This window comes from Salmo trutta, chromosome 17 (genome assembly GCF_901001165.1).
Source record: "Salmo trutta chromosome 17, fSalTru1.1, whole genome shotgun sequence".
NCBI lineage: Eukaryota > Metazoa > Chordata > Actinopteri > Salmoniformes > Salmonidae > Salmo > Salmo trutta.
The window spans coordinates 19,610,548-19,638,518 of NC_042973.1; the positions used below are offsets into that span (position 1 = coordinate 19,610,548).

The 27,971-nt window shown below is 41.4% G+C and overlaps 2 protein-coding genes across 7 annotated transcripts in view; one reads left to right on the plus strand and one right to left on the minus strand.

Moving 5' to 3' along the window:
- The window catches only part of LOC115151815 (serine/threonine-protein kinase stk11), a 36,282-nt gene extending 18,112 nt beyond the window's left edge, over positions 1-18,170 (minus strand). For 2 of the 5 annotated variants that reach the window (XM_029696064.1, XM_029696065.1), the window contains exons 1-8: positions 17,879-18,170; positions 16,001-16,895; positions 15,515-15,598; positions 13,459-13,548; positions 11,630-11,762; positions 11,327-11,463; positions 11,105-11,232; positions 10,542-10,599 (exon numbers count right to left, since the gene is read on the minus strand). In XM_029696064.1, coding sequence (XP_029551924.1) covers positions 10,542-10,599; positions 11,105-11,232; positions 11,327-11,463; positions 11,630-11,762; positions 13,459-13,548; positions 15,515-15,598; positions 16,001-16,281 — 911 coding nt within the window. In that variant the 5' untranslated portion in view covers positions 16,282-16,895; positions 17,879-18,170. Of the gene's footprint in view, positions 1-10,447; positions 10,614-11,104; positions 11,233-11,326; positions 11,464-11,629; positions 11,763-13,458; positions 13,549-15,514; positions 15,599-16,000; positions 16,896-17,878 lie in introns of those variants that run through there. The other 3 variants (XM_029696068.1, XM_029696066.1, XM_029696067.1) reach the window with 3 other exon arrangements.
- Positions 18,171-20,214: 2,044 nt separating this feature from the next.
- LOC115151816 (follistatin-related protein 3-like) lies at positions 20,215-27,790 on the plus strand. Of its 2 annotated transcripts, XR_003867362.1 has the most exons (6): positions 20,215-20,474; positions 21,263-21,448; positions 25,242-25,457; positions 25,625-25,852; positions 26,000-26,784; positions 26,848-27,790. XR_003867362.1 is itself a non-coding variant. In XM_029696069.1 (5 exons), the coding sequence occupies exons 1-5, from the start codon at positions 20,402-20,404 to the stop codon at positions 26,050-26,052; spliced, it is 756 nt and encodes a 251-aa protein (XP_029551929.1). In that variant the 5' UTR covers positions 20,215-20,401; the 3' UTR covers positions 26,053-27,790. The 2 variants fall into 2 exon arrangements, 1 of the variants encoding a protein (XP_029551929.1); XM_029696069.1 differs by having other exon boundaries at positions 26,000-27,790.
- The last annotated feature ends 181 nt before the right edge of the window (positions 27,791-27,971 follow it).

A 27,971-nucleotide genomic window follows, 5' to 3' on the forward strand; every position in this document is an offset into this window, starting at 1 on the left:
CTGCAGCGTTCTGGATAAGTTGCAGTGGTTTGATGGCACAAGCGGGGAGCCCAGCCAACAGCGAGTTGCAGTAGTCTAGAAGTGCCTGGACAAGTGCCTGGATTAGAACCTTCGCCGCTTCCTGTGTGAGGTTGGGTCGTACTCTACGGATGTTGTAGAGCATGCTTTGATGTTTGCGGAGAATGACAGGGTGTTGTCCAGGGTCATGCCAAGGTTCTTTGCACTCTGGGAGGGCGACACTGTGGAGTTATCAACCGTGATGGAGAGGTCTTTGAGCGGGCAGGCCTTCCCCGGGAGGAAGAGCAGGTTGAGCTTGAGGAGATGGGCTGACATCCAAGCTGAGGTATCTGCCAGGCATGCAGAGATGCGTGTCGCCACCTGGGTGTCAGGTGGAAGGAGGAAAGTAGTTGAGTGTCATCCGCATAGCAATGATAGGAGAGACCATGTGAGGATATGACGCAGCCATCTGACTTGGTGTATAGAGAGAAGAGGGGAGGGCCTAGAACAGAGCCCTGGGGGACACCAGTAGTGAGAGTACGTAGTGCAGACACAGATCCTCGCCACGACCTGCCAGGTAAGCTGCAATCCAAGAGTGTGCAGAGCCTGAGACACCCAGCCCTGAGAGAGTGGAGAGGAGGATCTGATGGTTCACGGTGCCGAAGGCAGCGGATAGATCTAGGAGGATGAGAACAGAGGAGCGAGAGTCAGCTTTGGCAGTGCAGAGCCTCCGTGACACAGAAGACCTGTCCTGGTTAGGGTAAAGAAGATTGTTTTGAGAGAGATAACAAGAGTTTATCAGAGACAGCACGCTTAAGTGTTTTGGAAATAAAAGAAAGGGATACAGGGCTACAGTTTGAGGTCAGATGAGTCATATTTGCTACCATGTAAAAAAACATGAATAACCTATTTTAATAACTGAATATTCAAAAAGCATATATTAGACATATCTAAACCATGAGAAACTTCCAATGTAAAAAGTACACTACCATTCAAAAGTTTGGGGTCACTTAGAAATGTCCCTGTTTTTGAAAGAAAAGCAAAATAAAATTGTCCATTAAAATGACATCAAATTGATCAGAAATACAGTGTTAATATTGTAAATGACTATTGTAGCTGGAAACAGCAGATTTTTTATGGAATATCTACATATCAACACAACTCCAAGATGGCGTAGCAGTAGGACGTGTGTGTTTGTCTTCGTCTTATACTGTGTCTTATCCAGTGTAAATATCCGGTCTTCTTCGTATACATCTTAATCTCACTTTCGATCTACGAACTAAATATACTTTCCTGCAACCCGCCTCACCCAATGTGGTACAGATCTGCTATTTTTATTCCTTATAACTGGAATTAACATCAGGAGCTAGCCAGCTAACTAGCTACTAGTTGTTGTTAGCAATGGCTAGCGGTCTTCACCTTTTTCTCGGTCACCAGCCAGCCTTAGCTCGGATAACACCTGCTAGACTGCACAGCGCGATATCAACCCAGAGCATATTGGACTGCTTCTCTACAACATCACCGGATTCCTGCTGCTCAGGATCATTACACCGGATCATCGCAGCTAGCTAGCTGTTACTGTTAGCTAACGCCTCTGTCCCGAAGCAAGCACCAGCTAGCCTTGAGCTAGGCCCATATACCAGCTATTTCTAGGGCTACAATACCTCCTTTGCCAATTGGCCTGTACCCTTTATTGTCGACACGGAGCCCCGCCGATCCATCACGACTGGACTGCTGACGTGATTGCTCGATGTGGTCGCAACATGCTATTCTGTTACGATGTCGCCGAAGAACCATCTTCTAGCCCCGGCCCGCTAGCTTTTCTGAACGCTGTGTCCCCTGCTCGCCTAGCGAAGTAGTGACTACCGAACGGCACCCTGACTCACCTATTGCTGCTCTTTTGACTCAATGATCACTCGGCTACACAGCTGATGCCCCCTGGACTGTTTCAATAACACGGTACCTCATTTTGTTTACCTGTCGGCCCCAGCCTCAAACTCAGGTCCTGTATGTACCTAACTGATCCGCTCTGCCCATTCATCGCCTTTCACCCATTGTTGTCTAAGTTCTCCTGATCAACACCTGTGATTGATTTATGCCTAACTCTAATGTCAATATGCCTTGTCTACTGCTGTCTTGGCTAGTTCTTATTGTTTCATTTCACTGTAGAGGCCTCAGTCCCGCTCAAAATGCCTTAGATCGCTCTTTTATCCCAACCTACACACATGCGGAGACCTCACCTGACTTAACTGGTGCCTACAGAGATGAAACCTCTCTCGTCACTCAACGCCTAGGTTTACCGCCACTGTACTCACATCCTACCATACCATTGCTGGATATTATGCCCTGAATCTATTCTACCACGCCCAGAAATCTGCTCCTTTTATTCTATGTCCCCAATGCACTAGACGACCAGTTCTTATAGCCTTTAGCCCTTATCCTACTCCTCCTCTGGTGATGTAGAGGTTAACTCAGGCCCTGTAGCCCCCAGTTCCACTCCTATTCCCCAGGCGCTATCATCTGTTGACTTCTGTAACTGTAAAAGCCTTGGTTTCATGCATGTTAACATCAGAAGCCTCCTCCATAAGTTTGTTTTATTCACTGCTTTAGCACACTCCACCAACCCTGATGTCCTAGCCGTGTCTGAATCCTGGTTTAGGAAGGCCACCAGATATTCTTGATATATTTCACCAGATATATTTCCATCGCCAACTACAACATTTTCCGCCAAGATAGAACTGCCAAAGGGGGTGGAGTTGCAATCTACTGCAGAGATAGCCTGCAGAGTTCTGTCACACTATCAAGGTCTGGCCCAAACAGTTCGAGCTTCTACTTTTAAAAATCCACCTTTCCAGAAACAAGTCTCTCACTGTTGCCGCTTATTATAGGCCCCCTCAGCACCCAGCTGTACCCTGGACACCATATGTTAATGAATTGCCCCCAATTTATCTTCAGAGTTTGTACTGTTAGGTGACCTAAACTGGGACATGCTTAACACACCGGTCGTTCTACAATCTAAGATAGATGCCCTCAATCTCACACAAATGATCAAGGAACCTACCAGGTACAACCCTAAATCCGTAAACATGGGCTCCCTCATAGATATAATCCTGACCAACATGCCCTCTAAATACACCTCTGCTATCTTCAACCAGGATCTCAGCGATCACTGCCTCATTGGCTACGTCCGTAATGGGTCCACGGTCAAATGACAACCCCTCATCACATACAAACGCTCCCTAAAACACTTCAGCGAGCAGGTCTTTCTAATCGACCTGGCCCAGGTATCCTGGAAGGATATTGATCTCATTCCGTCAGTAGAGGATGCCTGGTTATTCTTTAAAAGAGCTTTCCTCACCATCTTAAATAAGCATGCCCCATTCAAAAAACGTAGAACTAAGAACAGATATAGCCCTTGGTTAACTCCAGACTTGACTGCCCTCGACCAGCAAAAAAACATCCTGTGGCGTACTGCATTAGCATCGAATAGCCCCCGCAATATGCAACTTTTCAGGGAAGTTAGGAACCAACATACACAGGCAGTTAGGCAAGCAAAGGCTAGCTTTTTCAAACAGAAATTGCATCCTGAAGCACAAACTCCAAAAAGTTCTGGGACACTGTAAAGTCGAAGGAGAATAAGAGCACCTTCTCCCAGCTGCGCACTGCACTGAAGCTAGGAAATACTGTCCCCACCTATAAATCTACGATAATCGAGAATTTCAATAAGCGTTTTTCTACGGCTGGCCATGCTTTCCACCTAGCTAGCCCTACCCCGGTAAACAGCTCTGCACCCCCCACAGCAACTTGCCCAAGCCCCCCCCCATTTCTCCTTCACCCAAATCCAGATAGCTGATGTTCTGAAAGAGCTGCAAAACCTGGACCCGTACAAAATCAGCCAGGCTAGAAAAATTATCCGCCGCAATTGTTACAACCCCTATTACTAGCCTGTTCAACCTCTCTTTCGTATTGTCTGAGATCCCTAAAGATTGGAAAGCTGCCGCGGTGATCCCCCTCTTCAAAGTGTGACACACTCTAGACCCAAACTGATACAGACCTATATCTATCCTACCCTGCCTTTCTAAAGTCTTCAAAAGCCAAGTTAACAAACAGATCACCGACCATTTCGAATCCCACCGTACCTTCTCCGCTATGCAATGTGGTTTCCGAGCTGGTCATGGATGCAGCTCAGCCAGGCTCAAGGTCCTAAACGATATCATAACCGACATCGATAAAAGACAATACTGTGCAGCAGTCTTCATCGACCTGGCCAAGGCTTTCGACTGTCAATCACCGCATTCTTATCGGCAGACTCAATAGCCTTGGTTTCTCTAATGACTGCCTCGCCTGGTTCACCAACTACTTCTCAGACAGAGTTCAGTATGTGAAATCGGAGGGCCTGTTGTACGGACCTCTGGGAGTCTCTATGGGGTGCCACAGGGTTCAATTCTCGGGCCGACTCTTTCCTCTTTTCTCAATGATGTCGCTCTTGCTGCTGGTGATTCTCTGAACCACCTCTACGCAGACGACACCATTCTGTATACTTCTGGCCCTTCTTTGGACACTGTTAACAAACCTCCAAACAAATGTTAATGCCATACAACACTCCTTCTGTGGCCTCCAACTGCTCTTAAATGCAAGTAAAACTAAATGCATGCTCTTCAACCGATCGCTGCCCGCACCCGCCCATCTAGCATCACTACTCTGGACGGTTCTGACTTAAAATATGTGGACAACTACAAATACCTAGGTGTCTGGTCAGACTGTAAACTCTCCTTCCAAACTCATATTAAGCATCTCCAATCCAAAATTCAATCTAAAATTGGCTTCCTATTTTGCAACAAAAAATCCTTCACTCATGCTGCCAAACATACCCTCGTAAAACTGACTATCCTACCGATCCTTGACTTCGGCGATGTCATTTACAAAATAGCCTCCAACACTCTACTCAGCAAACTGGATGTATCGATCACAGTGCCATCCGTTTGTCACCAAAGCCCCACATACTACCCACCACTGCGACCTGTATGCTCTTGTTGGCTGGCCCTCGCTTCATATTCGTCGCCAAACCCACTGGCTCCAGGTCATCTATAAGTCTTTGCTAGGTAAAGCCCCGCCTTATCTCAGCTCACTGGTCACCATAGCAGCACCCACCCGTAGCACGCACTCCAGCAGGTATATTTCACTGGTCATAACCAAAGCCAACTCCTCCTTTGGCCGCCTTTCCTTCCAGTTCTCTGCTGCTAATGACTGGAACGAATTGCAAAATCAAAGCTGGAGACATATCTCCCTCACTAACTTTAAGCATCAGCTGTCAGAGCAGCTTACCGATCATTGCACCTGGACACAGTCCATCTGTAAATAGCCCACCCAACTACCTCATCCCCATATTGTTATTTTTTTGCTCCTTTGCACCCCAGTATCTCTACTTGCACATTCCTCTTCTGCACATCTATCACTCCAGTGTGTAATTGCTAAATTGTAAATATTTTGCCACTATGGCCTATTTATTGCCTTACCTCCCTAATCTTACTACATTTGCACAAACTGTATATAGATTTTTCTATTGTGTTATTGACTGTATGTTTGTTTATCCCATGTGAAACGCTGTGTTGTTTGTGTCACACTGCTTTGCTTTATCTTGGCCTGGTCGCAGTTGTAAATGAGAACTTGTTCTCAACTGGCCTACCTGATTAAATAAAGGTGAAATAAAATAAAAATAGGCGTACAGAGGCCCATTATCAGCAACCATCACTCCTGTGTTCCAATGGCATGATGTGTTAGCCTTTTAAAATGATAAACTTGGATTAGCTAACTGATCATTAGAAAACAGTGAAGAGGCGACTCCGGAATGCTGGCCTTCTTGGCAGAGTTGCAAAGGAAAAGCCATATCTCAGACTGGCCAATAAAATAAAAGATTAAGATGGGCAAAAGAACACAGACACTGGATAGAGGAACTCTGCCTAGAAGGCCAGCATCCCGGAGTCGCCTCTTCATTGTTGACGTTGAGACTGGTGTTTTGTAGGTACTATTTATTGAAGCTGCCAGTTGAGGACTTGTGAGGCATCTGTTTCTCAAACTAGACACTAATGTACTTGTCCTCTTGCTCAGTTGTGCACCGGGGCCTCCCACTCTTTCTATTCTGGTTACAGCCAGTTTGCGCTGTTCTGTGAAGGGAGTAGTATACAGCATTGTACCAGATCTTCACTTCCTTGGCAATTTCTCGCATGGAATAGCCTTCTGTTCTTAGAACAAGAATAGACTGACAGGTTTCAGAAGAAAGTTATTTGTTTCTGGCCATTTTGAGCCTGTAATCGAATACACAAATGCTGATGCGCCAGATACTCAACTAATCTAAAGAAGGCCAGTTGTATTGCTTCTTTAAAATCAGCACAATGTCACGGATCCCTCTGGAACTTTCATTGCGCACACCTGGCCCCTATTTCCACTGATTGTATTTGTATATATATATATATATATATATATATATATATATATATATATATATATATATATATATATATATGCCCTTTGTTCACCATGGTGCTGTCGATTATTGTTACAATGTCCATTGGTGCGTGTGTGTACCTGTGCTGTGCGTTTTGGGCTTTCGTGCCCTTGTGGATTGCGCAGATGATTACGGGTCTCACCCCGTGTGTTAATCATCGTGTGCATGTGTTATTTATTCGAGGTACTCCTCGCTCATTTGTTTGGGTTTCAACCCTGTATTTTGTGAACGTGTTTGTTTGGTCTTCGTTCCTGTGCCTTTACACACCACGCTGTAATTTTGGGTGTAATAAAAAAAACGATTACGCATTCCTGCTTCTGTCTCCCGATCCTTCATGCCAACGTGACACACAACAGTTTTCAGCTGTGCTAACATAATTGCAAAAGGGTTTTCTAATGATCAATTAGCCTTTTAAAATTATAAACTTGGATAATCTAACACAACGTGCCATTGGAACACAGGAGTGAAGGTTGCTGATAATGGGCCTCTGTACGCCTATATAGATATTCTATATATATAAAAAGAAAATGTAGTTTCCAGCTACAATAGTCATTTACAACATTAATGTCTACACTGTATTTCTGATCAATTTGATGTTATTTTAATGGACAAAAAATATTTTAAAAAACAAGGACATTTCTAAGTGACCCCATACTTTTGAACGCTAGTGTAGTTCATTACAAGTGTGTGTGTGTGTGTGTGTGTGTGTGTGTGTGTGCATGTCTACACTCTACAAGAATCTGCCAGTTTTCATCATTTTCTCTCATTCCATTTAGCACCCAATACAGTGAGCCAAAATGAAATATGATTTTAAAGCAGTTTCGAGACGCCCACGGCCCCTCCCTCTCTGTTCTCTCTCAGTGGTCTAACATCACACCAGCACACAGATATGCTTCAGTCATTTGTTGCCATGGTAACTGCAGCCGACATTCGCAAAAGCAACAGCTCGTGTAGTCAAGAGTCTTTAAGGGCTGTAAAAAAAGACTGGAAAGTTAGGAGAGAGAGAGGCAGCGATAAATAGGAAAAATTTCTCAGCCCAGCCAGTCTGACTGATGCCTAGCCAGTCTGACTGATGCCTTTTTAAAAGGTCCAATGCAGCAGTTATCTCAAAATCCTTTATGGGTAACAATTAAGTACCTCAGTGTGATTCTTTTTGACCATTTGAATGAAAACAAACTAAATAGCTTCTTAGCAAAGGGCAATTTCTCAAGCAAGAATTCTGCTACAACTGCCTTGGAGTGGTCTGAGTGGGGAGAGGAAAACTGAAAATTAGCTGTTATTGGCAGAGAGGTTTGGAATTATCGTTCTTATTGGTCAATTAACTAATTTATCACATGGTGATGTCACCATCGAAAGCCAAAACTCCATCCTACCAAAACAGGCTGAAGTTTCAGGTGGTCTTTTCAAACAGCTCTTACCCTAAAAAGGCATTATCATAACTTTTACAATATCACAGTACTATACCAATCTCATAGTGTGAAAAAAAATTATATATATACATACACACACACACACACACACACACACACACACACACACACGGTCTTATTTTTAATTTTTTCTACATTGTAGAATGATAGTGAAGACATCAAAACTATGAAATAACACATGGAATCATGTAGTAACCCAAAAAATGTATTAAACAAATCAAAATTCATTTTATATTTGAGATTCTTCAAATTAGCCACTTTGCACAATCTTGGCATTCTCTCAACCAGCGTCACCTGGAATGCGTTTCTAACAATCTTGAAGGAGTTCCCACATATGCTGAGCACTTGCTGGCTGCTTTTCCTTCACTCTGCGGTCCAACTCATCCCAAACCATCTCAATTGGGTTGAGGTCGGGTGATTGTGGAGGCCAGGCCATCTGATGCAGCACTCCATCACTCTCCTTCATCAAATAGCCCTTACACAGCCTGGAGGTGTGTTTTGGGTGATTGTCCTGTTGAAAAACAAATGATAGTCCCACTAAGTGCAAACCAGATGGGATGGTGTATCGCTGCAGAATGATGTGGTATCCATGCTTGTTAAGTGTGCCTTGAATTCTAAATAAATCACTGACCGTGTCACCAGCAAAGCACCCCACACCATTACACCTCCTCCATGCTTCACGATGGGAACCACACATGCGGAGCTCCGTTCACCTACTCTGCGTCTCACAATGACATGGCGGTTGCAACCAAAAATCTCAAATTTGGACTCAACAGACCAAAGGATAGATTTCCACCGGTCTAATGTCAATTGCTCGTGTTTCTTGGCCCAAGCAAGTCTCTTCTTCTTATTGGTGTCCTTTAGTTTCTTTGCAGCAATCCGACCATGAAGGCCCGATTCACGCAGTCTCCTCTGAACAGTTGATGTTGAGATGCGTCTGTTACTTGAACTCTGTGAAGCATTTATTTGGGTTGCAATCTGAGGTACAGTTAACTTTAATGAACTTATCCTCTGCAGCAGAGGTAAGTCTTGGTCTTCCTTTCCTGTGGCGGCCCTCATGAGAGCCAGTTTCATCATAGCGCTTGATGGTTTTTGCGACTGCACTTGAAGAAACTTTCAGAGTTCTTGAAATTTTCCAGATTGATTGACCTTCATGTCTTAAAGTAATGATGGAGTGTCGTTTCTCTTTGCTTATTTGAGCTGTTCTTGCCATAATATAGACTTGGTCTTTTACCAAATAGGGCTATCTTCTGTATACCACCCCTACCAACACAACTAATTGGCTCAAACGCATTACAAAGGAAAGAAATTCCACAAATTAACTTAACAAGGCACACCTGTTAATTGAAATGCATTTCAGGTGACTACCTCATGAAACTGGTTGAGAGAATGCCAAGAGTGTGCAAAGCGGTCATCAAGGCAAAGGGTGGCTACTTTGAAGAATTTCAAATATATTTTGATTTGTTTAACACTTGTTTGGTTACTACATGATTCCATATATGTTATTTCATAGGTTTGATGTTTTCACTAATATTCTAGAATGTCGAAAATAGTAAAAATAAAGAAAAAACCTGGAATGAGTAGGTGTATCCAAACTTTTGACTGGTACTGTGTGTATGTATGTATGTATGTATGTATGTATGTATGTATGTATGTATGTATGTATGTATGTATGTATGTATGTATGTATGTATGTATGTATGTATGTGTATATATATATATATCTTTTTTTAAGACAGGAAATCATGTTTTTACTGCACTGGGCCTTTAACTACAGCTCATCAGAAGCCCTCACATCCCAAAAAATACTACCACATGAGTTCTCTGATGTTAGATAGAGGCGTACAAAAGGTTGGAAGATGAATTGGTTGTAACAAACTACAGCGTTTGTGCTAACTAGCAAATGTGAATATTTCCTTTTGGTGTGTAAATTAACACCACGTCATTCCCCATTTGTCCCCACAACATCACAGTATAGCCTAATGAAATTTGCCAAACTATTGTCTACTTGGTGTTCCAGACTAGTAAGTGCATTCCTTGGGCAAGGCCAAAGAAAAGCAAGGTTAACATCATGAAAAGAGATGAATATGTGAATCTGTAAGCAGCAGCATGTCGTGACTGAGATTCAGAGAGGGGAAGGTTGTTGACCTTCTGTAGCTCCTATTTACCACTGGACAGGAGTCCGCCTCCACACTGAGCTGAGGGCTTGGTCAAGCGCACACACACATGCAGATAAAAGAGACAGAAAACAAACAGATATGCGCTAAATGATCATAAAAGCCTGTTCCAACACAATGGGCCTCACATAAGAGCTGCAAATGATAGAGCGAGGAGGTGCATTTTCTTTTTTCTCCTCCAGTCCCCTGTTACCCACCATTATCAAAATGAGACAATTTGGCATTCAGCGGAGCTCAGATGCAAATGACAACAAATCTATCACAGAAGAGATGCATATTACATTCATCATCGTGTGCTGAAAATAAATAGACTGGACATCGCTCATCATCGGACTGCTGTTTTCCCCAAGTCATCTCCTGTTCAATTTGTACTTCTAGCACTCTCTTCAGCACATATTCTGCTTCAAAGACAAAGGGAGTACGATGACTTACTTGTGTTGTCTAATGTGTTGTATTGAGAACCTCTTCTCAGGGTCATACTCAAGCATTCCTGGAAGAAAAATACTAAATAAAATATTGACAGCTTTGTAACCATTTGATGAGATGCATTTATTCCTTTCATTATTTCCTTATTTTTGCGCTGTGTTCAAATCAGGGCTTTTTGAAAACAATGAAACAGACAATTGTGCATAATGACCATTTCCATCAAGGAAAAAAGGGTGTCAATTAAAGCCATCTTTACCTTAGAAATGCATTTTCTATCAACTGCATATTCATGAAACATCAAAATGATAATTGTTGTGCTAATGTAAAATTACCACAGTGCCATCTACAGCCCCTAAAGAAAAACCTCCAAGATTGAATCACCGCTACTTACTATAAAGTACATCTGAGTGGACGAATTAAGTCCAATAAAGAGGAAAATCTATAATTCTGTGGTCATACCCTTCTTGTAATACTCTTACTACTGCAACTAATGCTTTCATCTCTAATAAGGTTTAATACCATGAAATAGAATATCGGGAGTGCCAGTGTTAGTCAGTCTAGACTCTTACCTCTTAGCAGGCCAGAGAGCAGAGGGCCACACTCCTCTGGAACACTGTAGTGTCCCTTCCCAATGTTCTCAAACAGCTTATATATGTTATCCCCTTCAAAGGGGTACAGGCTGGTCGTTATGTTATATCTGAAAGGAAAAATTCAATACATTCCAAAAAAATAAAATCTGGCATGAAATAAATATGCCATCTGAAACCATTAATCTGTGAGTGGCCACTCACAGTGTGACACCAGCAGACCAGATGTCCACTTTGAAACCCGAGAAGGTGTCCAGGCCATTGGCAATCTCTGGGGGCTGGAAGGCCGGAGAGCCCTGGCTCGTACAACATGTGTCGTCCTCCGCAAACGGGTGCAGCGCCTGGGAGGGAGAACACCAGGGGGACACAGACATCATCAGAAGGGCTCAGAGCTTTTCTTGGGCAAGTCTCTTGTTTTGGAGTTTGCAAATGTAGCCCACTGATGTTGAACTATGCCCAAATTGAAATGCAATAAAGTTGACATAAACTATTAGAGAATATAATTACCTCCGCTACACCCAGGTCAGAGATTTTTAGTGCACCGTCCGTCGTCAGCAGTAGATTCCCTGGTTTAATATCTTTGTGAACTATTCCCTGGCTGTGCAAATATCCCATGCCATCTAGCAGCTGACAAAAGTACCTGGGTCAAAAGAGAAATGTATACAGTTGAAGTCGGAAGTTCACATACACCTTAGCCAAATACATTTAAACACAGTTTTCACAATTCCTGACATTTAATCTTAGTAAAAATCCCGTTTTAGGTCAGTTAGGATCACCACTTTATTTTAAGAACGTGAAATGTCAGAATAATAGTAGAGAGAATTATTTATTTTAGCTTTTATTTCTTTCATCATATTTCCAGTGGGTCAGAAGTTTACATACACTCAATTAGTATTTGGAAGCATTGCCTTTAAATTCTTTAACTTGGGTCAAACGTTTTGGGTAGCCTTCCACAAGCTTCCCACAATAAGTTGGGTGAATTTTGGCCTATTCCTCCTGACAGAGCTGGTGTAACTGAGTCAGGTTTGTAGGCCTCCTTGCTCGCACAAACTTTTTCAGTTCTGCCCACAAATTTTCTATAGGATTGAGGTCAGGGCTTTGTGATGGCCACTCCAATACCTTGACTTTGTAGTCCTTAAACCATTTTGCCACAACTTTGGAAGTATGCTTGGGGTCATTGTCCATTTGGAAGACCCATTTGCGACCAAGCTTTAACTTCCTGATTGATGTCTTGAGATGTTGCTTCAATATATCCACATAATTTATCCTACTCATGATGCCATCTATTTTGTGAAGTGCACCAGTCCCTTCCTGCAGAAAAGCACCCCCACTCTTCACGGTTGGGACGGTATTCCTCGGCTTGCAAGCCTCCCCCTTTTGCCTCCAAACACAACGATGTTCATTATGGCCAAAACGTTATATTTTTGTTTCATCAGACCAGAGGACATTTATCCAAAAAGAACAATCTTTGTCCCCATGTGCAGTTGCAAACCGTAGTCTGGCTTTTTTATGGCGGTTTTGGAGAAGTGGCTTCTTGTTTGCTGAGCGATCTTTCAGGTTATGTCGATATAGGACTCGTTTTACTGTGGATATAGATACTTTTGTACCCGTTTCCTCCAGCATCTTCACAAGGTCCTTTGCTGTTGTTCTGGGATTGATTTGCACTTTTCGCACCAAAGTACATTCATCTCTAGGAGACAGACCGTGTCTCCTTCCTGAGCGGTATGATGGCTGCGTAGTCACATGGTGTTTATACTTGCGTGTTATTCCTTGTACAGATGAACGTGGTACTTCCAGGCATTTGGAAATTGCTCCCAAGGACTTGTCTACAATTTTTTTCTGAGGTCTTGGCTGATTTCTTTTGATTTTCCCATGATGTCAGCAAAGAGGCACTGAGTTTGAAGGTAGGCCTTGAAATACACCCAAAGGTACACCTCCAATTGACTCAAATTATGTCAATTAGCCTTTCAGAAGCTTCTAAAGCCATGACATTATTTTCTGGAATTTTCAAAGCTGTTTAAAGGCACAGTCAATTTAGCATATGTAAACTTCTGATCCACTGGAATTGTGATACAGTGAATTATAAGTGAAATAATCTGTCTGTAAACAATTGTTGGAAAAATGACTTGTGTCATACACAAAGTAGATGTCCTAACCGACTTGCCGACTTGTTAATAAAAATTTGTGGAGTGGTTGAAAAACTAGTTTTAATGACTCCAACCTAAGTGTATGTAAACTTCTGGCTTCAACTGTATCTGTATTAACTTCGGTGTTTGGTCAGATATCTTCAAGACACATATCTACAATTATTGAATTGAGATTAAAGATAAACATACCCATGAGCTTGAAAAACTGGAAACCTTTTCTCATCAACACTGTCCAACATCTCCTGCATTCCACATACACAATATTCCATCACCATATACGTAAGCAGAGTCAAGGAAAAGAGACAAGGTGGCAATTGTTTCATACTGGTTACCTACCAAGGTATCAAAACGAAAGTGCTATATCTTCATCACCAAAGGAGCTGTATTAATTCAACACAAATGACCTTGAATCCTGTCTACATTACTCATCAATATGTGGTTGACTGACTAGTCACTAATCCATCAAACTAGCTAGACACACAAAATATCACACAAAAACTCTGGAAAAATACAATTTGTCCTTGAGAATAAATTGATCTTCCTGAATGGACCGAAGATGAGACAATGAAAGTGTACAAATGGATTGTGAAATTGAATGTCAAAACAATACTAAATTCTGTATTCACAGTTCTCAGGGTCACTTATAGAAGGCACTTATCTAGCCAGCAGCCCCAGCCAGAGACAAAGGAGAGCAGGGAAAGGTGGGGATATTTCCATCCTGTTGGATTGGGGAGGGTTGGTTGGTTGGGTAAACAGGCAGGTCTATGACAGTAGGAGCCAGTTAGTCACGACTGCGTCAGTGTCCCTCTCTCCCAAGGAGGGGGCGGGAGCCCAGTCAGCCCACAGTATGAGCTTCACACCCATATTAGAACCCCCATTAACTAACCGCTGGAGGGACTTCACATGACCGTTGAGAAAGGCACAGGAAGGAGCGGGAGAGAGGAAAAGGGAAGGGAGAGGGGGGCTGCCCTCATTGCCGGTTCAATCAGTAACACACATTAGGAGTAAATTGAGTGAATAGATGATGCAGCTGGGCTGCAGTCAGACGAGGCTGAAGGAGCACTCACCACTGCTGGGCCCATCTGACGTAGGAGCAGACAGGGGGTGGGCGGGCGGGCGGAAAGAACATTTTTGAGAGGCAAATGATTTATGTTTTTAAAGGTAGAATTCTACGTATTCACACTTCTGGCTCTGTGCAAAAAGACAGGTAACAAAAACATATGGTTTAGTGTTGCTTTTAGAAACTGTGATGTTCAGTTTGCAACTATTCTCAGAGTTTTTTTAGAAGCAGAAGCCAGAGCTCTCATGCCCTTAACATATGTGTTCCACACAAATAACTCAGTCACGTTTTTCATCACTGCTCTTTTACAGCCGCAATGCAAAGTGACCTGTGAGCCACAATGTTCCAACAGAGCATGCCGCGGATGAACAGAACAGACCCCTTCACACTAAATTATAAACACAGAGCGTTCACAAACACGTGTCGCTAGTCTAAGCGGAGAGATTCCATTAAGTCAATCTAGCTAGTATGACTCAGCAACTAAAATGAAAACCATGTCATAACTTCTTATAATATGTTCTCACCTCAACAATTACGTAGTCTAAAATGTAAATTGGGATTTTTTTTTTTACCTGACTGAACATTGGCAGAATCATTCATGGTCTTAACTGTACTAAATCAATTGGGGAGACCCTTTTAATGTCAGACACAAAGGGTAATGAGTGTTTTATGTGGTGTAGTGCGGCAGACTTCTAAGGACAAGCCAGAGATTATTAGAATCAAAGAGTGAGTGAGTTGGGGGGAGGAAGAGAGCAGAAGGTAAAGGCCTTGTGAAGTTAGTTAGTCCATCTAATACTGAGCTTCATGTTGCCGTATTCCCCCAACAGGCCAACAGAGACCTCGTGTGGTCATACCGCTGAATTACAGCATGATGACATTTCCGGTGAAAGTGACTATTGGTGCATTCAAACTCATTTGAAGGACAGTGCACACTTGTCTTTACAGTTGATCTGCATAGCTTACTCTACTGTTCCATGGGAAAACAATAATTCCCTAACTGTGAGAAAAGTAGCCCCAAAATAGACTAGCTTATCCCACTTTCCACACATTATTATGCTTGGACAAATCTTATGCAGTGCTTTGAAGGCTTCGTTAGTACAATTTGTACAACTAGTGAGACATCTCTATGGTTTAGATAGACTCCTGCTAAAGAATAAAAACACATTCATCATTTTTAAAGGATATATCTTTTGCTTCTCCTCATTATACAAAACTTCGACCAACTGGATAATATTATTGTGCCTCAATCTTCTTAACAGCTGAATCTCTCTGTAAGGAAAAGGTTTTTTTCAACTGTTTAGATATATGGCATTGGGAAAACTGAATTAATTTCACTACGGAATAACTTTGCAGTTTCATCAGCACTGATAACAACAACAAAAAACACAGAGGGCCAAAGTAATTTGAATAACCTCAAAGTTGTTTTATCTTCTGACCTTTTAAAGGCAGGATTTAGTGAGAAAACCATAATTACTCTTAAAAAGCTCAACTTAATCACTTCAATTAATAGTGGTTAATATTACTCTCAGTGATTCTTAAAAGGCACAGTAACGCCTGAGGTACATGCACTGATTAGAAGCACATTCACACACCAAAAAAACACAACTAGTCTATTATGCATCTATCAACACAAAAATTACTGTGAAGACCATTGCAAAGCGTCTCACATACTTTTTGACATTTTGCTCCCCGTTTGGGATGCGTCTCAGTTTCTTCTTCTTCAGGATCTTGACAGCCCTCCTACAGAGTGTCTCAGAGTCCAGCATCTCCTTCACCTTCCCATAGGAGCCCTCCCCCAGCAGGTCTCCCATCAGGTACCTCCCAATCAGCTTGGCCCTCTTCCTCCGCGGCTCGTAGATGACTTCTGTGGAGTCGATGCGATGGATGAAGGTGTCCATGGTCAGGTGATTCTCCAAATAGTCCATGTGTTCATGGAAGTCCCCGTCTCTCATGGTTTCCCCTTTCAGCGATGTGACTGTTTTTAATACTTATGTATTGTATGTTCCTGGATATCCTGGGTCGGACAATACTCCAACACTGAATACGAATGCAGACTAATGTATTGAAATGTGGGATGCTGCAACTGCAGAAATGCAACAGAAGGTTCTCCTTAACCTGCTGACAATGTAGCACTGCTTGAGTTGTTGACCAGAGAGGTGAGTGGACTTGGTGTCCAATATTACAGGTCTACAGAGTTTGGCTCTGATAAGAGGGAATGTTTGGTTCTCTGTCTATGTTCTCAGATGATACAGGCTTATTTCATCCTTCTTAGCCATGTCCTTGTGACACCTGGAAACTGCTGTGATGTGTGCTTTGGTTGTTGGTTAATGTCATCATGTTTTGGGCAAACCATGTAATTACGTTCTGTTTGCATAATTGCTATTATTCAAGTGTAATAATGAATTGTGAATGTGGTGTACATGATAGATTTTCAATGAGGTCTTTTACAAAGCTTGGATAATCGAATGTTCTACTTCCATCCATGTTCTGAATAAATCCTGGGTACTTGCCAAGCCTGCACAACTGTCCGTCCAGTTTCAATGAATCATTGTAGGGATCCTCAGATCTGCAATACAAATTCACAATCACATGCAAAAGCATTTTGATGAAATTCACGAGACTGAAATGCATGGAAAGTGTAAATGCACTTGTACACTGCCATGTCTATCCACACTACGATACTACCATGTCAATACACACGACCAATGATACGGATGTGCTATCATAACGGTATACATTTAAATACTAGTTAACTAGCTCCTATCATTACAACAAACAATGCTGAATATTTTTATGAACATCACATCCACTCAACAACATAGCAGGCCATGAATAGCATAATCAGTGTCAGTGAGTGAGGTCAGAAAGTGCAAACCAGCGGTCTTTGTCTGTCGTGACTAGCTACAACATAGCTGATTAAACTCAATTTCACGATTTGAGCGGCGACAACAGTTAGAACTGGAGTTTCCGCGTCTCAAACAATCTAGTTTTTATCCCAAACTAGTGATTTCAGCACCCAAAGAATAGCCCGCAATTACACACGACATTGTTCTGTGTAATTGCTGGCTATTCTTTGGGTGTTGAAATCAATAGTTTGGAGTAAAATCTTCATTTTAGATGTGACGTCGGAGCACCAGTCCGCCCACACTGGTTGCCGCTCAACTCCATCGTAAATCGTTGAGTTTAGTCGGCTAGCTACAACACAAAGCATATTGAAACAGCAAGGCTAGCAAACGTTAGCTAGATAACGTTCATTGTTTTGCTATAAGGGCACACATATAAATGAACAATAACAATTCTGAGAAGACTCATTGTAGCAGCCGACTCTTGTGCAATAAACATCTCCTCAACGAGCCTGCTTGCCAGCTAGCTATCTTATCTACTGCAGTCGCATCCACAAACCAAGCAATGTTACAGTATTAGTATTTCCCTATCTCTTAGTAAGCTATTAAGTTAGCTAACGCTACATTCATTTCCTGTCCTGTCATTTTGCATTACATTTTCAGGTATGGGGTATATTGTCTGTATGTTGAAAGAGGTCAACTGTACCTTGTATGCTCCTTTACCGGTGTCATCGATTGCCTATGAATAAGTGTTGGCTGTCAGAAACGCCTCCATCTTGTTTACATTATCTATGGTCCAAACATAGAAATTCACAATGCAGAAATCTATAAGGCTGCCTGCTACTAAGGTTGGTTATGGTACAAAAAAACAAGATTTAAAAACTGCATTTTTACAAAATGTGTAGTTTCTTGTAGAAACAGGACGGTTTCAGTGAGTTGACCTCAATGCAAACTTCTGTCTATGACCACAGGACCATTGAGGTTAAAATTTCACTCTGATTAGTCAGTGTCTCAAAGCCACAAAAGGGTAGGACATATTTCAAACGTTGTTTATTAGGGGGGGATGGGCCCTGTCATGACATGGGCCCTGTCATGTCACTATCACAAGTGATTATTGTTTCTGAGGCTGTGTGAACGAATTATTGGATTATGCTAATAATTATAAAAACATTTTTATTCAGCCTTCCCTTATGTGGCTGTGATGTTAACACTCACCAGTTGATGGCAGCACTGGTAAATAATATTTTTCTGGACCAAATGTATAGTCACAGCAATGATACAGTGGCACATTAAACAGAGAAAGACAGACAAATACAAACAGAATTATGATTGATAGAATATGTCCTTAAACTATAGTCATATAACTTTTAGAAAACCCTAGATTCTACACATGCTTCATAGTCATGTCGTTTTACAACATTTCTCCAACTTGAAAGGTCATAACAGTATTACATTGCCATAGATACATAAATAATAGAGATAAGAAGTGGTTAGTCTGGGTTGCCAAACCGTAGCCTATTCATCTGTGTGGCCCAATGATCCAAACCATGTGAGCTGCTGCAGTGACCCAGTTCTCCAGCCCACCCACTGCACCACTCTGCAGGGTCAGCATTCCAGCTGTGCCCTGGGGATCTCTGTACAGCAACAGAAGGCAACATCATTCACCACGACTTACAGAAACAGCATATGCTACTTTCATTTTCTCCACCACCAAAGGGACTACAAGCCGGAGACAGACAGATGGGAAGATTGGCACAATTTTGGCTCCCAAGCAATATCATACTCCACAGAAGAGAGGCGGTGATAGGGGACAAGAGAAAGAAAGGGGATGAAAGATAGATGGAGGTCTACATGTGGATGAAATAACACTCAGGCTCACTCTGTCATTCTCACGTAGGGGTTCTATCAGTGAAATGAGTGCCTCCTAACCATCGCAATCACCTGCCATCGCTCTCACTGATGCTTTGCATCTGCTTCTGCTTCTCTGTGTTGGTGGCCCTGCTGCTGTTGAAGACTGACTTGGGGCCACAAATGTATTTTATCACTTATTAGCTTTAATGTGTCCTCTCATAAAAATTTAAAAAGCATAAAAATTTAAAAAGCCTATCCCCTGGCTCGCCTAAAGGCTTATACCCCATCTCTAACATGTTGGTATTTATCTAACCACATCTAGCTTAGTGGTATTGAGACTGTCTATAGGCTGGATGTATCTTACTTCATATCTTAGTTGATGATATGGATTAACTTAGTATATTGTTAAGGTTCATCTACATTGCAATAATAGTGTGTATAGTTGAGGAAATTAGGCATGTCTGCACTGAGGGAAATTAAGAATGATTGATGTTTTGAATTTTTGAACTGTTCCTTATTTTTTGTTAATTAATCCATAAGAAAAGTCTAACACACATCCTCAAAGCACAATGTACTTATACAGCAACAGTCTCCCATAATCACATCTCACACTCTGTGGATTTCAATTAGGAGGAGAGGACATGCAACCTAAACCAGACAGCACCTAGACAACAGAGCCAGACAAGTTTAAAGAAAATATGATTCATAAGTCACTATGGTCACTACAGATTTAAAACAATCTAGGCTATAATCAAAGCTGCAAGTCATATATCCTGTTATCAGTTAAAACATAAAAAAATAAAAATAAAACAGAATTGTGATATTGTTCTTTTTGATTATAGCCAACATTGTCTAGAGAGATAATTATTTCCTTGTAATACAATTGAAAGCTATTTGATATGGACTGAAAAGTTCTGAAGTGGTTCTACATAATTTGAAATATTTGATTGAAAACATTGTTATTATCTATTCGCATATAATAATTTAAATGATGTAAAACCAATTCGAAATATGCTAGGCCTACTCTACGTTCACAATACCACCGTAATCAGAAGACGCATGGTCCAGTTGCGTTTGTTGCACTCTGGTGAGGGGACGTCTCTTGTCTGGAAATTGAGTCCGAACGTAGAACACGTAGAACACTGTCCGTTCCAGCCCTGTTCCAGCATTATAACTGGCTGAGAGCATCGCCCATCCCAGCAGCATAATTTCGTCTGGGCAAAATATTTATATAGAGGGGAACGACCTTCATTTACAACACATTCATTCACGTGAGAGAACTCTGCGAACTTCATTGCCAAGTTAACATTATTTGAAAACATTTGGAAAAGTTTTGCCAAAAGTTTTATTTTACAATTATTTTTACTTTTTTATCACCATGGGCTTTTTGATTGCTCTTTTCGCTGTGACAGTTGCTTTGAGTCAAATGTTTGGAAGATATACTGTAAATGGTGAGTAAAGTATAATTGTATTTTATTTATCAAAAATTGCGGTTTGATATGTAGACTAATTATGAAATAATTATGGAACCAAGTTTTGCTTTAAGAAGTCTAGCTTGATATCTTAATTTAAAACGCTTAAAACATTCGAAAGTACTTGATTGACAGGATTTGTGAATAATGACCATTAACTAAGTTAAACCATAGTTTTGCTGGCTTGATACTGAGAATTACATAGTGCAGGTGCGCATTGTGTTACTACGGCGTAATAACATATGTATTACGTGCAAACAGTTACTTAATCACTGGTTGGCATTAGTATGCAGAACTGCATGTTTATTCCAAAGTAACCTTATTCTCTCATTTAGGTACGTTAGAATACCTTATATATTACAAAGTAATATGTGAGCGTTTATGGGTTGTGGCAGTGATACCTCCTAAAACCTTTAAACAAAACTCCACGATTGTGCAAAAGGTCTCTCTCTATTCTCCTGTATGAATTGGTGGATTAGATGCTGCTAAAGTGTATTGCGTGTGGACAGAGAGGTCAGCCAGGTCTGGCTACGGACTGGTCTGGTCCATTCAGCCCAGTTTGATGTAAAGTAAACAGAGTCCTGGCTATTGTACAAGTGGGCCAGAGCTATAAATCTATATTATGGCTCTGAAGAGGACTATTTGTATTACCAGTAGGCCATTGTATCCATCAAAGTATATCTACTTTAAATATGTCAATCATGTATATCAATTATGTAGAAAAACTCCAACTAGATGCGTTGTTGTGTTTGTTGTGGTGTGTTCAGCGGGGATGTGTTGGCTGCAGCAGAGCCAAGAGCAGCGCTGTGACATGGTGCTGATGCGTGGGGTCAGCAGGGAGGAATGCTGCTCCGGGGGCCGTCTGGACACGGCCTGGTCCAACACTAGTCTGCCTATCAATGAGGTCAGCCTGCTGGGCTTCCTGGGAATCGTGTCCTGCAAACCCTGCAAAGGTAACAACGCAGTAGAACTTGCAGAATTACTTGCTGTGAACCAACTAACAAAATTACAGTGTCATATCTCTATCATTAATACGGCTGTTTTGCTATTTCTCAAACCATTTGACTAACAGAAGTAGATGCTGATTTCTTGACTCTTGTTATGGTAAACCACCATCGCTGGTAGTGTACCAAAGGTGCCTCAGACAAGTTAGATGGTTTTAGGTTCTCCATATGGTCCCCTCATAACTGGCAATGAATGAAGCAAAGACGTTAAGGGGTCACATTTTGATCATAGTTCCAAATGGCAGCTCATTTGGCTATAACTAGACCACCTGTCTTCTTCTTGGGATAACTTTGATCCATATGGAATTTCCAAGTTAAGTTAGTTTCCAGAGATTTCTAACTTTTGTGAAATGTGGATCTCGGCCAGTCATTCCATCTAACTCTGTCCAGCTGTTTTGAGTGGCTTCCACTATTGGAAGCCTTCACCATGGGTATTCAGGTTCACTCAAGTATATAGTCCTGTTTTTATAAACTAAGGTTGCGGTGGCACTTTAAGAAGTCCATGTGATCTCTTGCCAGGGTAGTGGATTATTTTAAACCGTGTGAGGATGATTAGTGTCAGCAAGGCTGAAGCCAGCATGTACCAAATAGCAATGTAATTCTAGTTTCAAAATGTAGTAGCATTCCTGCTAACTACTGTATGATCGATCATGTTTTCACTTCTATGGAGCAGTCTTATTTTAAGGGATATAAAGGCTATTCCAGCATGCTGTTGATTACAAAAAGGTATAAACCAACTAGTTGAATTAACAAGCATAATTGTATGATGGCAGCAAAAGTAAATAATGTAATGTTCTCATCAATTATGTTCTTAAATGATAAGTGTATAACCTCAAGTGATCTAGAATGACAAAAGTAACAAGACAAGTTGTAAAAGCTATACACTTCAATAATTTATCTACATTTGTACAGTGCCTTCGGAAAGTATTCAGACCCCTAAACTTTTTCTACTTTTTGTTACGTTACAGCCTTATTCTAAAATGGACTAAATAAGTAAACATCTCAGTAATCTACACACAATACCCCATAATGACAAAGCGAGAACAGGTTTGTAGAAATTTTAGCAAATTTATTTAAAAAAAACAACAACAAAAAAAACAGAAATATCTTATTTACATAAGTATTCAGACCCTTTGCTATGAGACTCGAAATTTGGCTCAAGTGCATCCTGTTTCCATTGATCATCCTTGAGATGTTTCTATAATTTGATTGGAGTCCACCTGTGGTAAATTCAATTGATTGGGCATGATTTGGAAAGGCACACACCTGTTTATATAAGGTCCCACAGTTGACAGTGCATGTCAGAGCAAAAACCAAGCCATGAGGTCGAAGGAATTGTCCGTAGAGCTCCGAGACAGGATTGTGTCGAGGCACAGATCTGGGGAAGGGTACCAAAAAATGTCTGCAGCATTGAAGGTCCCCAAGAACACAGTGGCCTCCATCATTCTTAAATGGAAGAAGTTTGGAACCACCAAGACTCTTCCTAGAGCTGGCCGCCCGGCCAAATTGAGCAATTGGGGGAGAAGGGCCTTGGTCAGGGAGGTGACCAAGAACCCGATGGTCACTCTGACAGAGCTCTAGAGTTCCTCTGTGGAAATGGGAGAACCTTCCAGAAGGACAACCATCTCTGCAGCACCACCAATCAGACATTTATGGTAGAGTGGCCAGACTGAAGCCACTCCTCAGTAAAAGGCACAAAAGGCAAAAGGCACCTAAAGACTCAGACCATGGGAAACAAGATTCTCTGGTCTGATGAAACCAAGATTGAACTCTTTGGCCTGAATGCCGAGCATCACATCTGCAGGAAACCTGGCACCATCCCTACGGTGAAGCATGGTGGTGGCAGCATTATGCTGTGGGGATGTATTTCAGCGGCAGAGACTGGGAGAGTAGTCAGGTTTGAGGGAAAGATGAACGGAGCAAGGTACAGAGAGATCCAGAGCAGGTTCACCTTTCAACAGGACAATGACCCTAAGCACACAGCCAAGACAACGCAGTAGTGGCTTTGGGACAAGTCTCTGAATGTCCTTGAGTAACATAGCCAGAGTCCGGACTTGAACCCAATCGAACATCTCTGGAGAGACCTGAAAATAGCTGTGCATCAACCTGACAGAGCTTCAGAGGATCTGCAGAGAAGAATGGGAGAAACTCCCCAAATACAAGTGTGCCAAGCTTGTAGCGTCATACCCAAGAAGACTCGATGCTGTAATCTCTGCCAAAGGTGCTTCAATAAAGTACTGAGTAAAGGGTCTGAATACTTATGTAAATGTGATAGTTCATTTTTTTATTTGTAATAAATTAGCAAAAATTCCTAGAACACTGTTTTTGCTTTGTCATTATGGGGTATTATGCGTAGATTGATGAGGGGAAAAAACGATTTAATCAATTTTAGAATAAGGCTGTAAAGTAACAAAATGTGGAAAATGTCAAGAGGTATGAATACATTCTGAAGGCAATGTATATCCCTATCGAGATGTGTGTCCATCCCACCTTGGATCTGGTCCCCAATATGTCCCTGCAAGTTGCAGTGCAATTGAATAAAATCGAAATAATCAAATAAATGGAAAATAATCCTCCTCCTTCTCCTCCTCCCTCTTCTAATTCACTCTGCATTAATTATTTCCCAATGCTGGCTGAGACACAGGCCTGGCTGCCTCCCCTCAGAGAATAAAAAAATGAATTCCTGTTTACCACAGGAGAAATGTTTGCCACATGCCCAGACGTCTGTTTCTCATAATGTGGAGCACTATCTGGATCATTAAGCAGACTGAAAGAACAAAACTACAGCATCAATGTACATGTGATACTGTGGGGAAGTGCTGGTCTATTATCATAGTACTGCCTGTCAGAGTCAGACTGGGCCCAACAGTTGATCCTCCCCATTGGGGCTACTGATTTCCAGTGCTTCAAAGCATTCCTGGGTGTTGACTAGTGCTCCATGTCTGACCTATATTTAAATCTGCATTGATTTGTGAAAACGTATATGAATTGCAACGAGCTGCCAGTGAACCGGAGAAAAACATAACAGAAAAAGGGATTTTCTTGGATTTCCCTGGGAGGAATGGGGACAAATCTGATACTCATGTGAGAAATCCAGAAGTATCAGAGTTGGCCTCTCTGGAGATGGAGAATAACAGGATATTAAAGCAAGCGCTCGCAGAGAAAGGCAATAAAGTCCTGCTTTTTACAGGATCAGGTCTGAATATCACTCTCTATTAGGATCAAACAGGTCCTGAGAAGCCTGTTGAAAGGTGGCGATGGTTTATCTGTGTTGTTTTAGGGTTACAGTACTGGGTGACTTCCTATTGACCTGGATGGGCCTTGGAGAGTCAACTAAAATCAGTTGATCCTGCGTTTCCTCCTGCCACATCTCTCAGCCTGTAAAACCCAGTGACAGGCCTTTGAACTGGTTGGTCTGCTCAAACACCCTTCCATCCATCTAAGACTTAGCCCTGCTTTCATCATTACAGGGATCCTACAGTCATGGAAACAGGCACAACCTCAGACACATTCTTACACACTTGACATCCTTGTGTATGACCATAAACAAAGTATGCGTTTATTGTAAATGTTTTGCTGGATAAATCATGCTGCGGTTAAAGACAACAGTTTTCAGCAATTTGTTCTGTTTTGTTGAGAATTAATCTTAAGCAGCAGTGGATATGGATCACTTAATGACAGACCATTTAAGATGAGTAAATGCTTCGACAGTAATACTGACTTTTTACTCTATGTTTTGCAGAGACCTGTGATGGTGTGAACTGCGGCCCAGGGAAGGTGTGTACGTTGAAGGCTGGACGTCCTCAGTGTGCGTGCTCTCCCGACTGCACTAACATCTCCAAAAAGCATGCTGTGTGTGGCAGCGATGGGAACTCCTATCGTGACGAGTGTGCCCTCCTGATGGCCCGCTGTAAGGGACACCCTGATCTGGAGGTCATGTACCAGGGAGAATGCAAAAGTGAGGACACGCCTGTACTTCAAGAGTTATCTTGCATGTCTGCAGTTTGGTTATTTCAAATACTAATTGTGCTACTGCAGCAATATTACACACATTCTTGGATTCAAATCAGTATTCCTTTGTAGCGATACTATATTACTAATGCTCTATGTTCATGTTCTGTCCAGAGTCTTGCTCCAATGTGGTGTGCCCAGGTACCCACACCTGTGTGACAGATCAGACTAACAGTGCCCACTGTGTCATGTGCCGCACAACCCCCTGCCCAATACCGCTGAAGTCCGAGGTGCCTATCTGTGGCAACGACAACATCACCTACCCCAGCGCCTGCCACCTCCGCAGAGCCACCTGCTTCCTGGGGCGCTCCATAGGAGTGCGTCACTATGGAAACTGCTCTAGTAAATCCCCTTCACCGTTCCTGATCTGTCAACACATAGCCTCAGTATAATCAATAAATTAATAAACAACCTAAATTGAATGGATTTTCTAACTTTCGATATTTTGGCATGTGTTGGATGTGTTTTGTCTTGTGTCCTCTTTCTCAGGTGTTCCAAGAAAAACTCTGGCTTTGGAGGGCAGTGAGGAGAATTCACTCTAAAGGGACAGTTCTTGTGTGGTCCAACTGGTTCTTCAGTTCACCTGGCACTAGACTTAGCTTAGTCCACCCGGTATGAAGATTTCCAAGAGATCTGCTTCGAAACGTGAACCAACATTGTCCCGATGTTCACTCACCAAGTTCTGATTTATGTTGACTACTTTTTTTACAATCACTTATCCCCTCTATCCCTACCCCCTGTACATAGAACAATGATACATTTGATGTGGGGGAACCCGTTGGAAGTAGCAGTTTGTTCTTCCAAAAGGGAACCAATACTGTATTTGTTGATGCATGCAATGTATGTTAAATAGGATAATTTGCTCATGAAACTGTGGAGAAATATGTAGGGGGCTTTAAGTATAGGAAAATATGTGTATATTGTAAATAAATACTGCTACTATTTATTGAAGAAGTTATCAAATCTGTTCTATTTATGTTTTGACCCTGTATACAAATCCATATATCAATAGGTCAGCTGTATTTATTGTATTTTGTTTTAAGGCACATGGATTTGGTTTTAAGGTACATGTATTTGGTTTTAAGGTACATGTATTTTGTTTTAAGGCACATGCATTTGGTTTTAAGGTACATGTATTTGGTTTTAAGGTACATGTATTTTGTTTTAAGGCACATGCATTTGGTTTTAAGGTACATGTATTTGGTTTTAAGGTACATGTATTTTGTTTTAAGGCACATGCATTTGGTTTTAAGGTACATGTATTTGGTTTTAAGGTACATGTATTTTGTTTTAAGGCACATGCATTTGGTTTTAAGGTACATGTATTTGGTTTTAAGGTACATGTATTTGAATGGCCACTGCCATTCTTTTATTTTGGCAAGTTGTTTTTATTTTTGTGTATTTTTCATATCCCTAAATAAAGTGCTTTGTCCCCTTAAAAGCAGCATGACAAAAAAACTAAATTTGTTTGGATACTGGATAGCACATTTAGAGGATGACAATATATATGGTTTCAATTCACTCTAAGCAAAACAGGATAACTGCTGTCTGTATTTCGGTGTTTGTTTGGAGGTGATGAGAGACTTACCCAAAACAAAAGTGCACAGTATGTCTCCTCTCACTCTGCTTGCACAGAGTACGAAACTGTTTACGCTGGAGCCCAATCAAATTTATAAACCTCCCACTGATCACTCAAATTAACAGTTTAGTTCAGTGTGCAGCAATGTTATTAGACTGTTGATTCAACTCCAAGCCTTTACAATACCTCCACTGTTGAAGTCTTGGCTTTGTTTATTTTGTATGTTTGTGGGTAATATGAGTCCAATATAATGCCATTTGGGTTGTTGAATACACCTGTGTAACTGAAAAATCTGACAAATGTTGTTAGCCTTATTAAATTGAAAACATGATAATGCCAAATTACATTAATTTACCCAAAGTTAACTCACCGGATCCCCAGACTGTGCAGCCTAATGTATCTGTTCAATGTTTAAGTACTAGTGGCCATTTGAACCATATGGGCAGATAGCTATTTGCAAATAGCTATTGGTTATTGTGATGTGAATGAATAGTGCTGCACACCCATTTATTCTAGATGATTTAAGAGATTTTTATTTAAAACAAATACTGTTTTTGAACAATTTACACTAGTTTCTTGTAAATAGAACTCAATTTCATGTACCTGTGTTCCTACTGTGAAATTTGAATGACAAATGTATCTACTTATTTTTGTATTTTTGTACTGCCATTTTATCTCAACATAAACTATAGTATTTGTCATGATGCCTCTTTCATTTCTGGTGCAACTTTGACAGTCATTAAATTTGTGTTATACTAGTCAGAATAGTCTCTCTAGTCTAGTGCATAATTCCAGATAGGCTTTGTCCTACCCTCTGTTATTAATTCTTTATCATACAAAATATCACTTACAGTACAAACATACTGCATGCACAGTAATTGC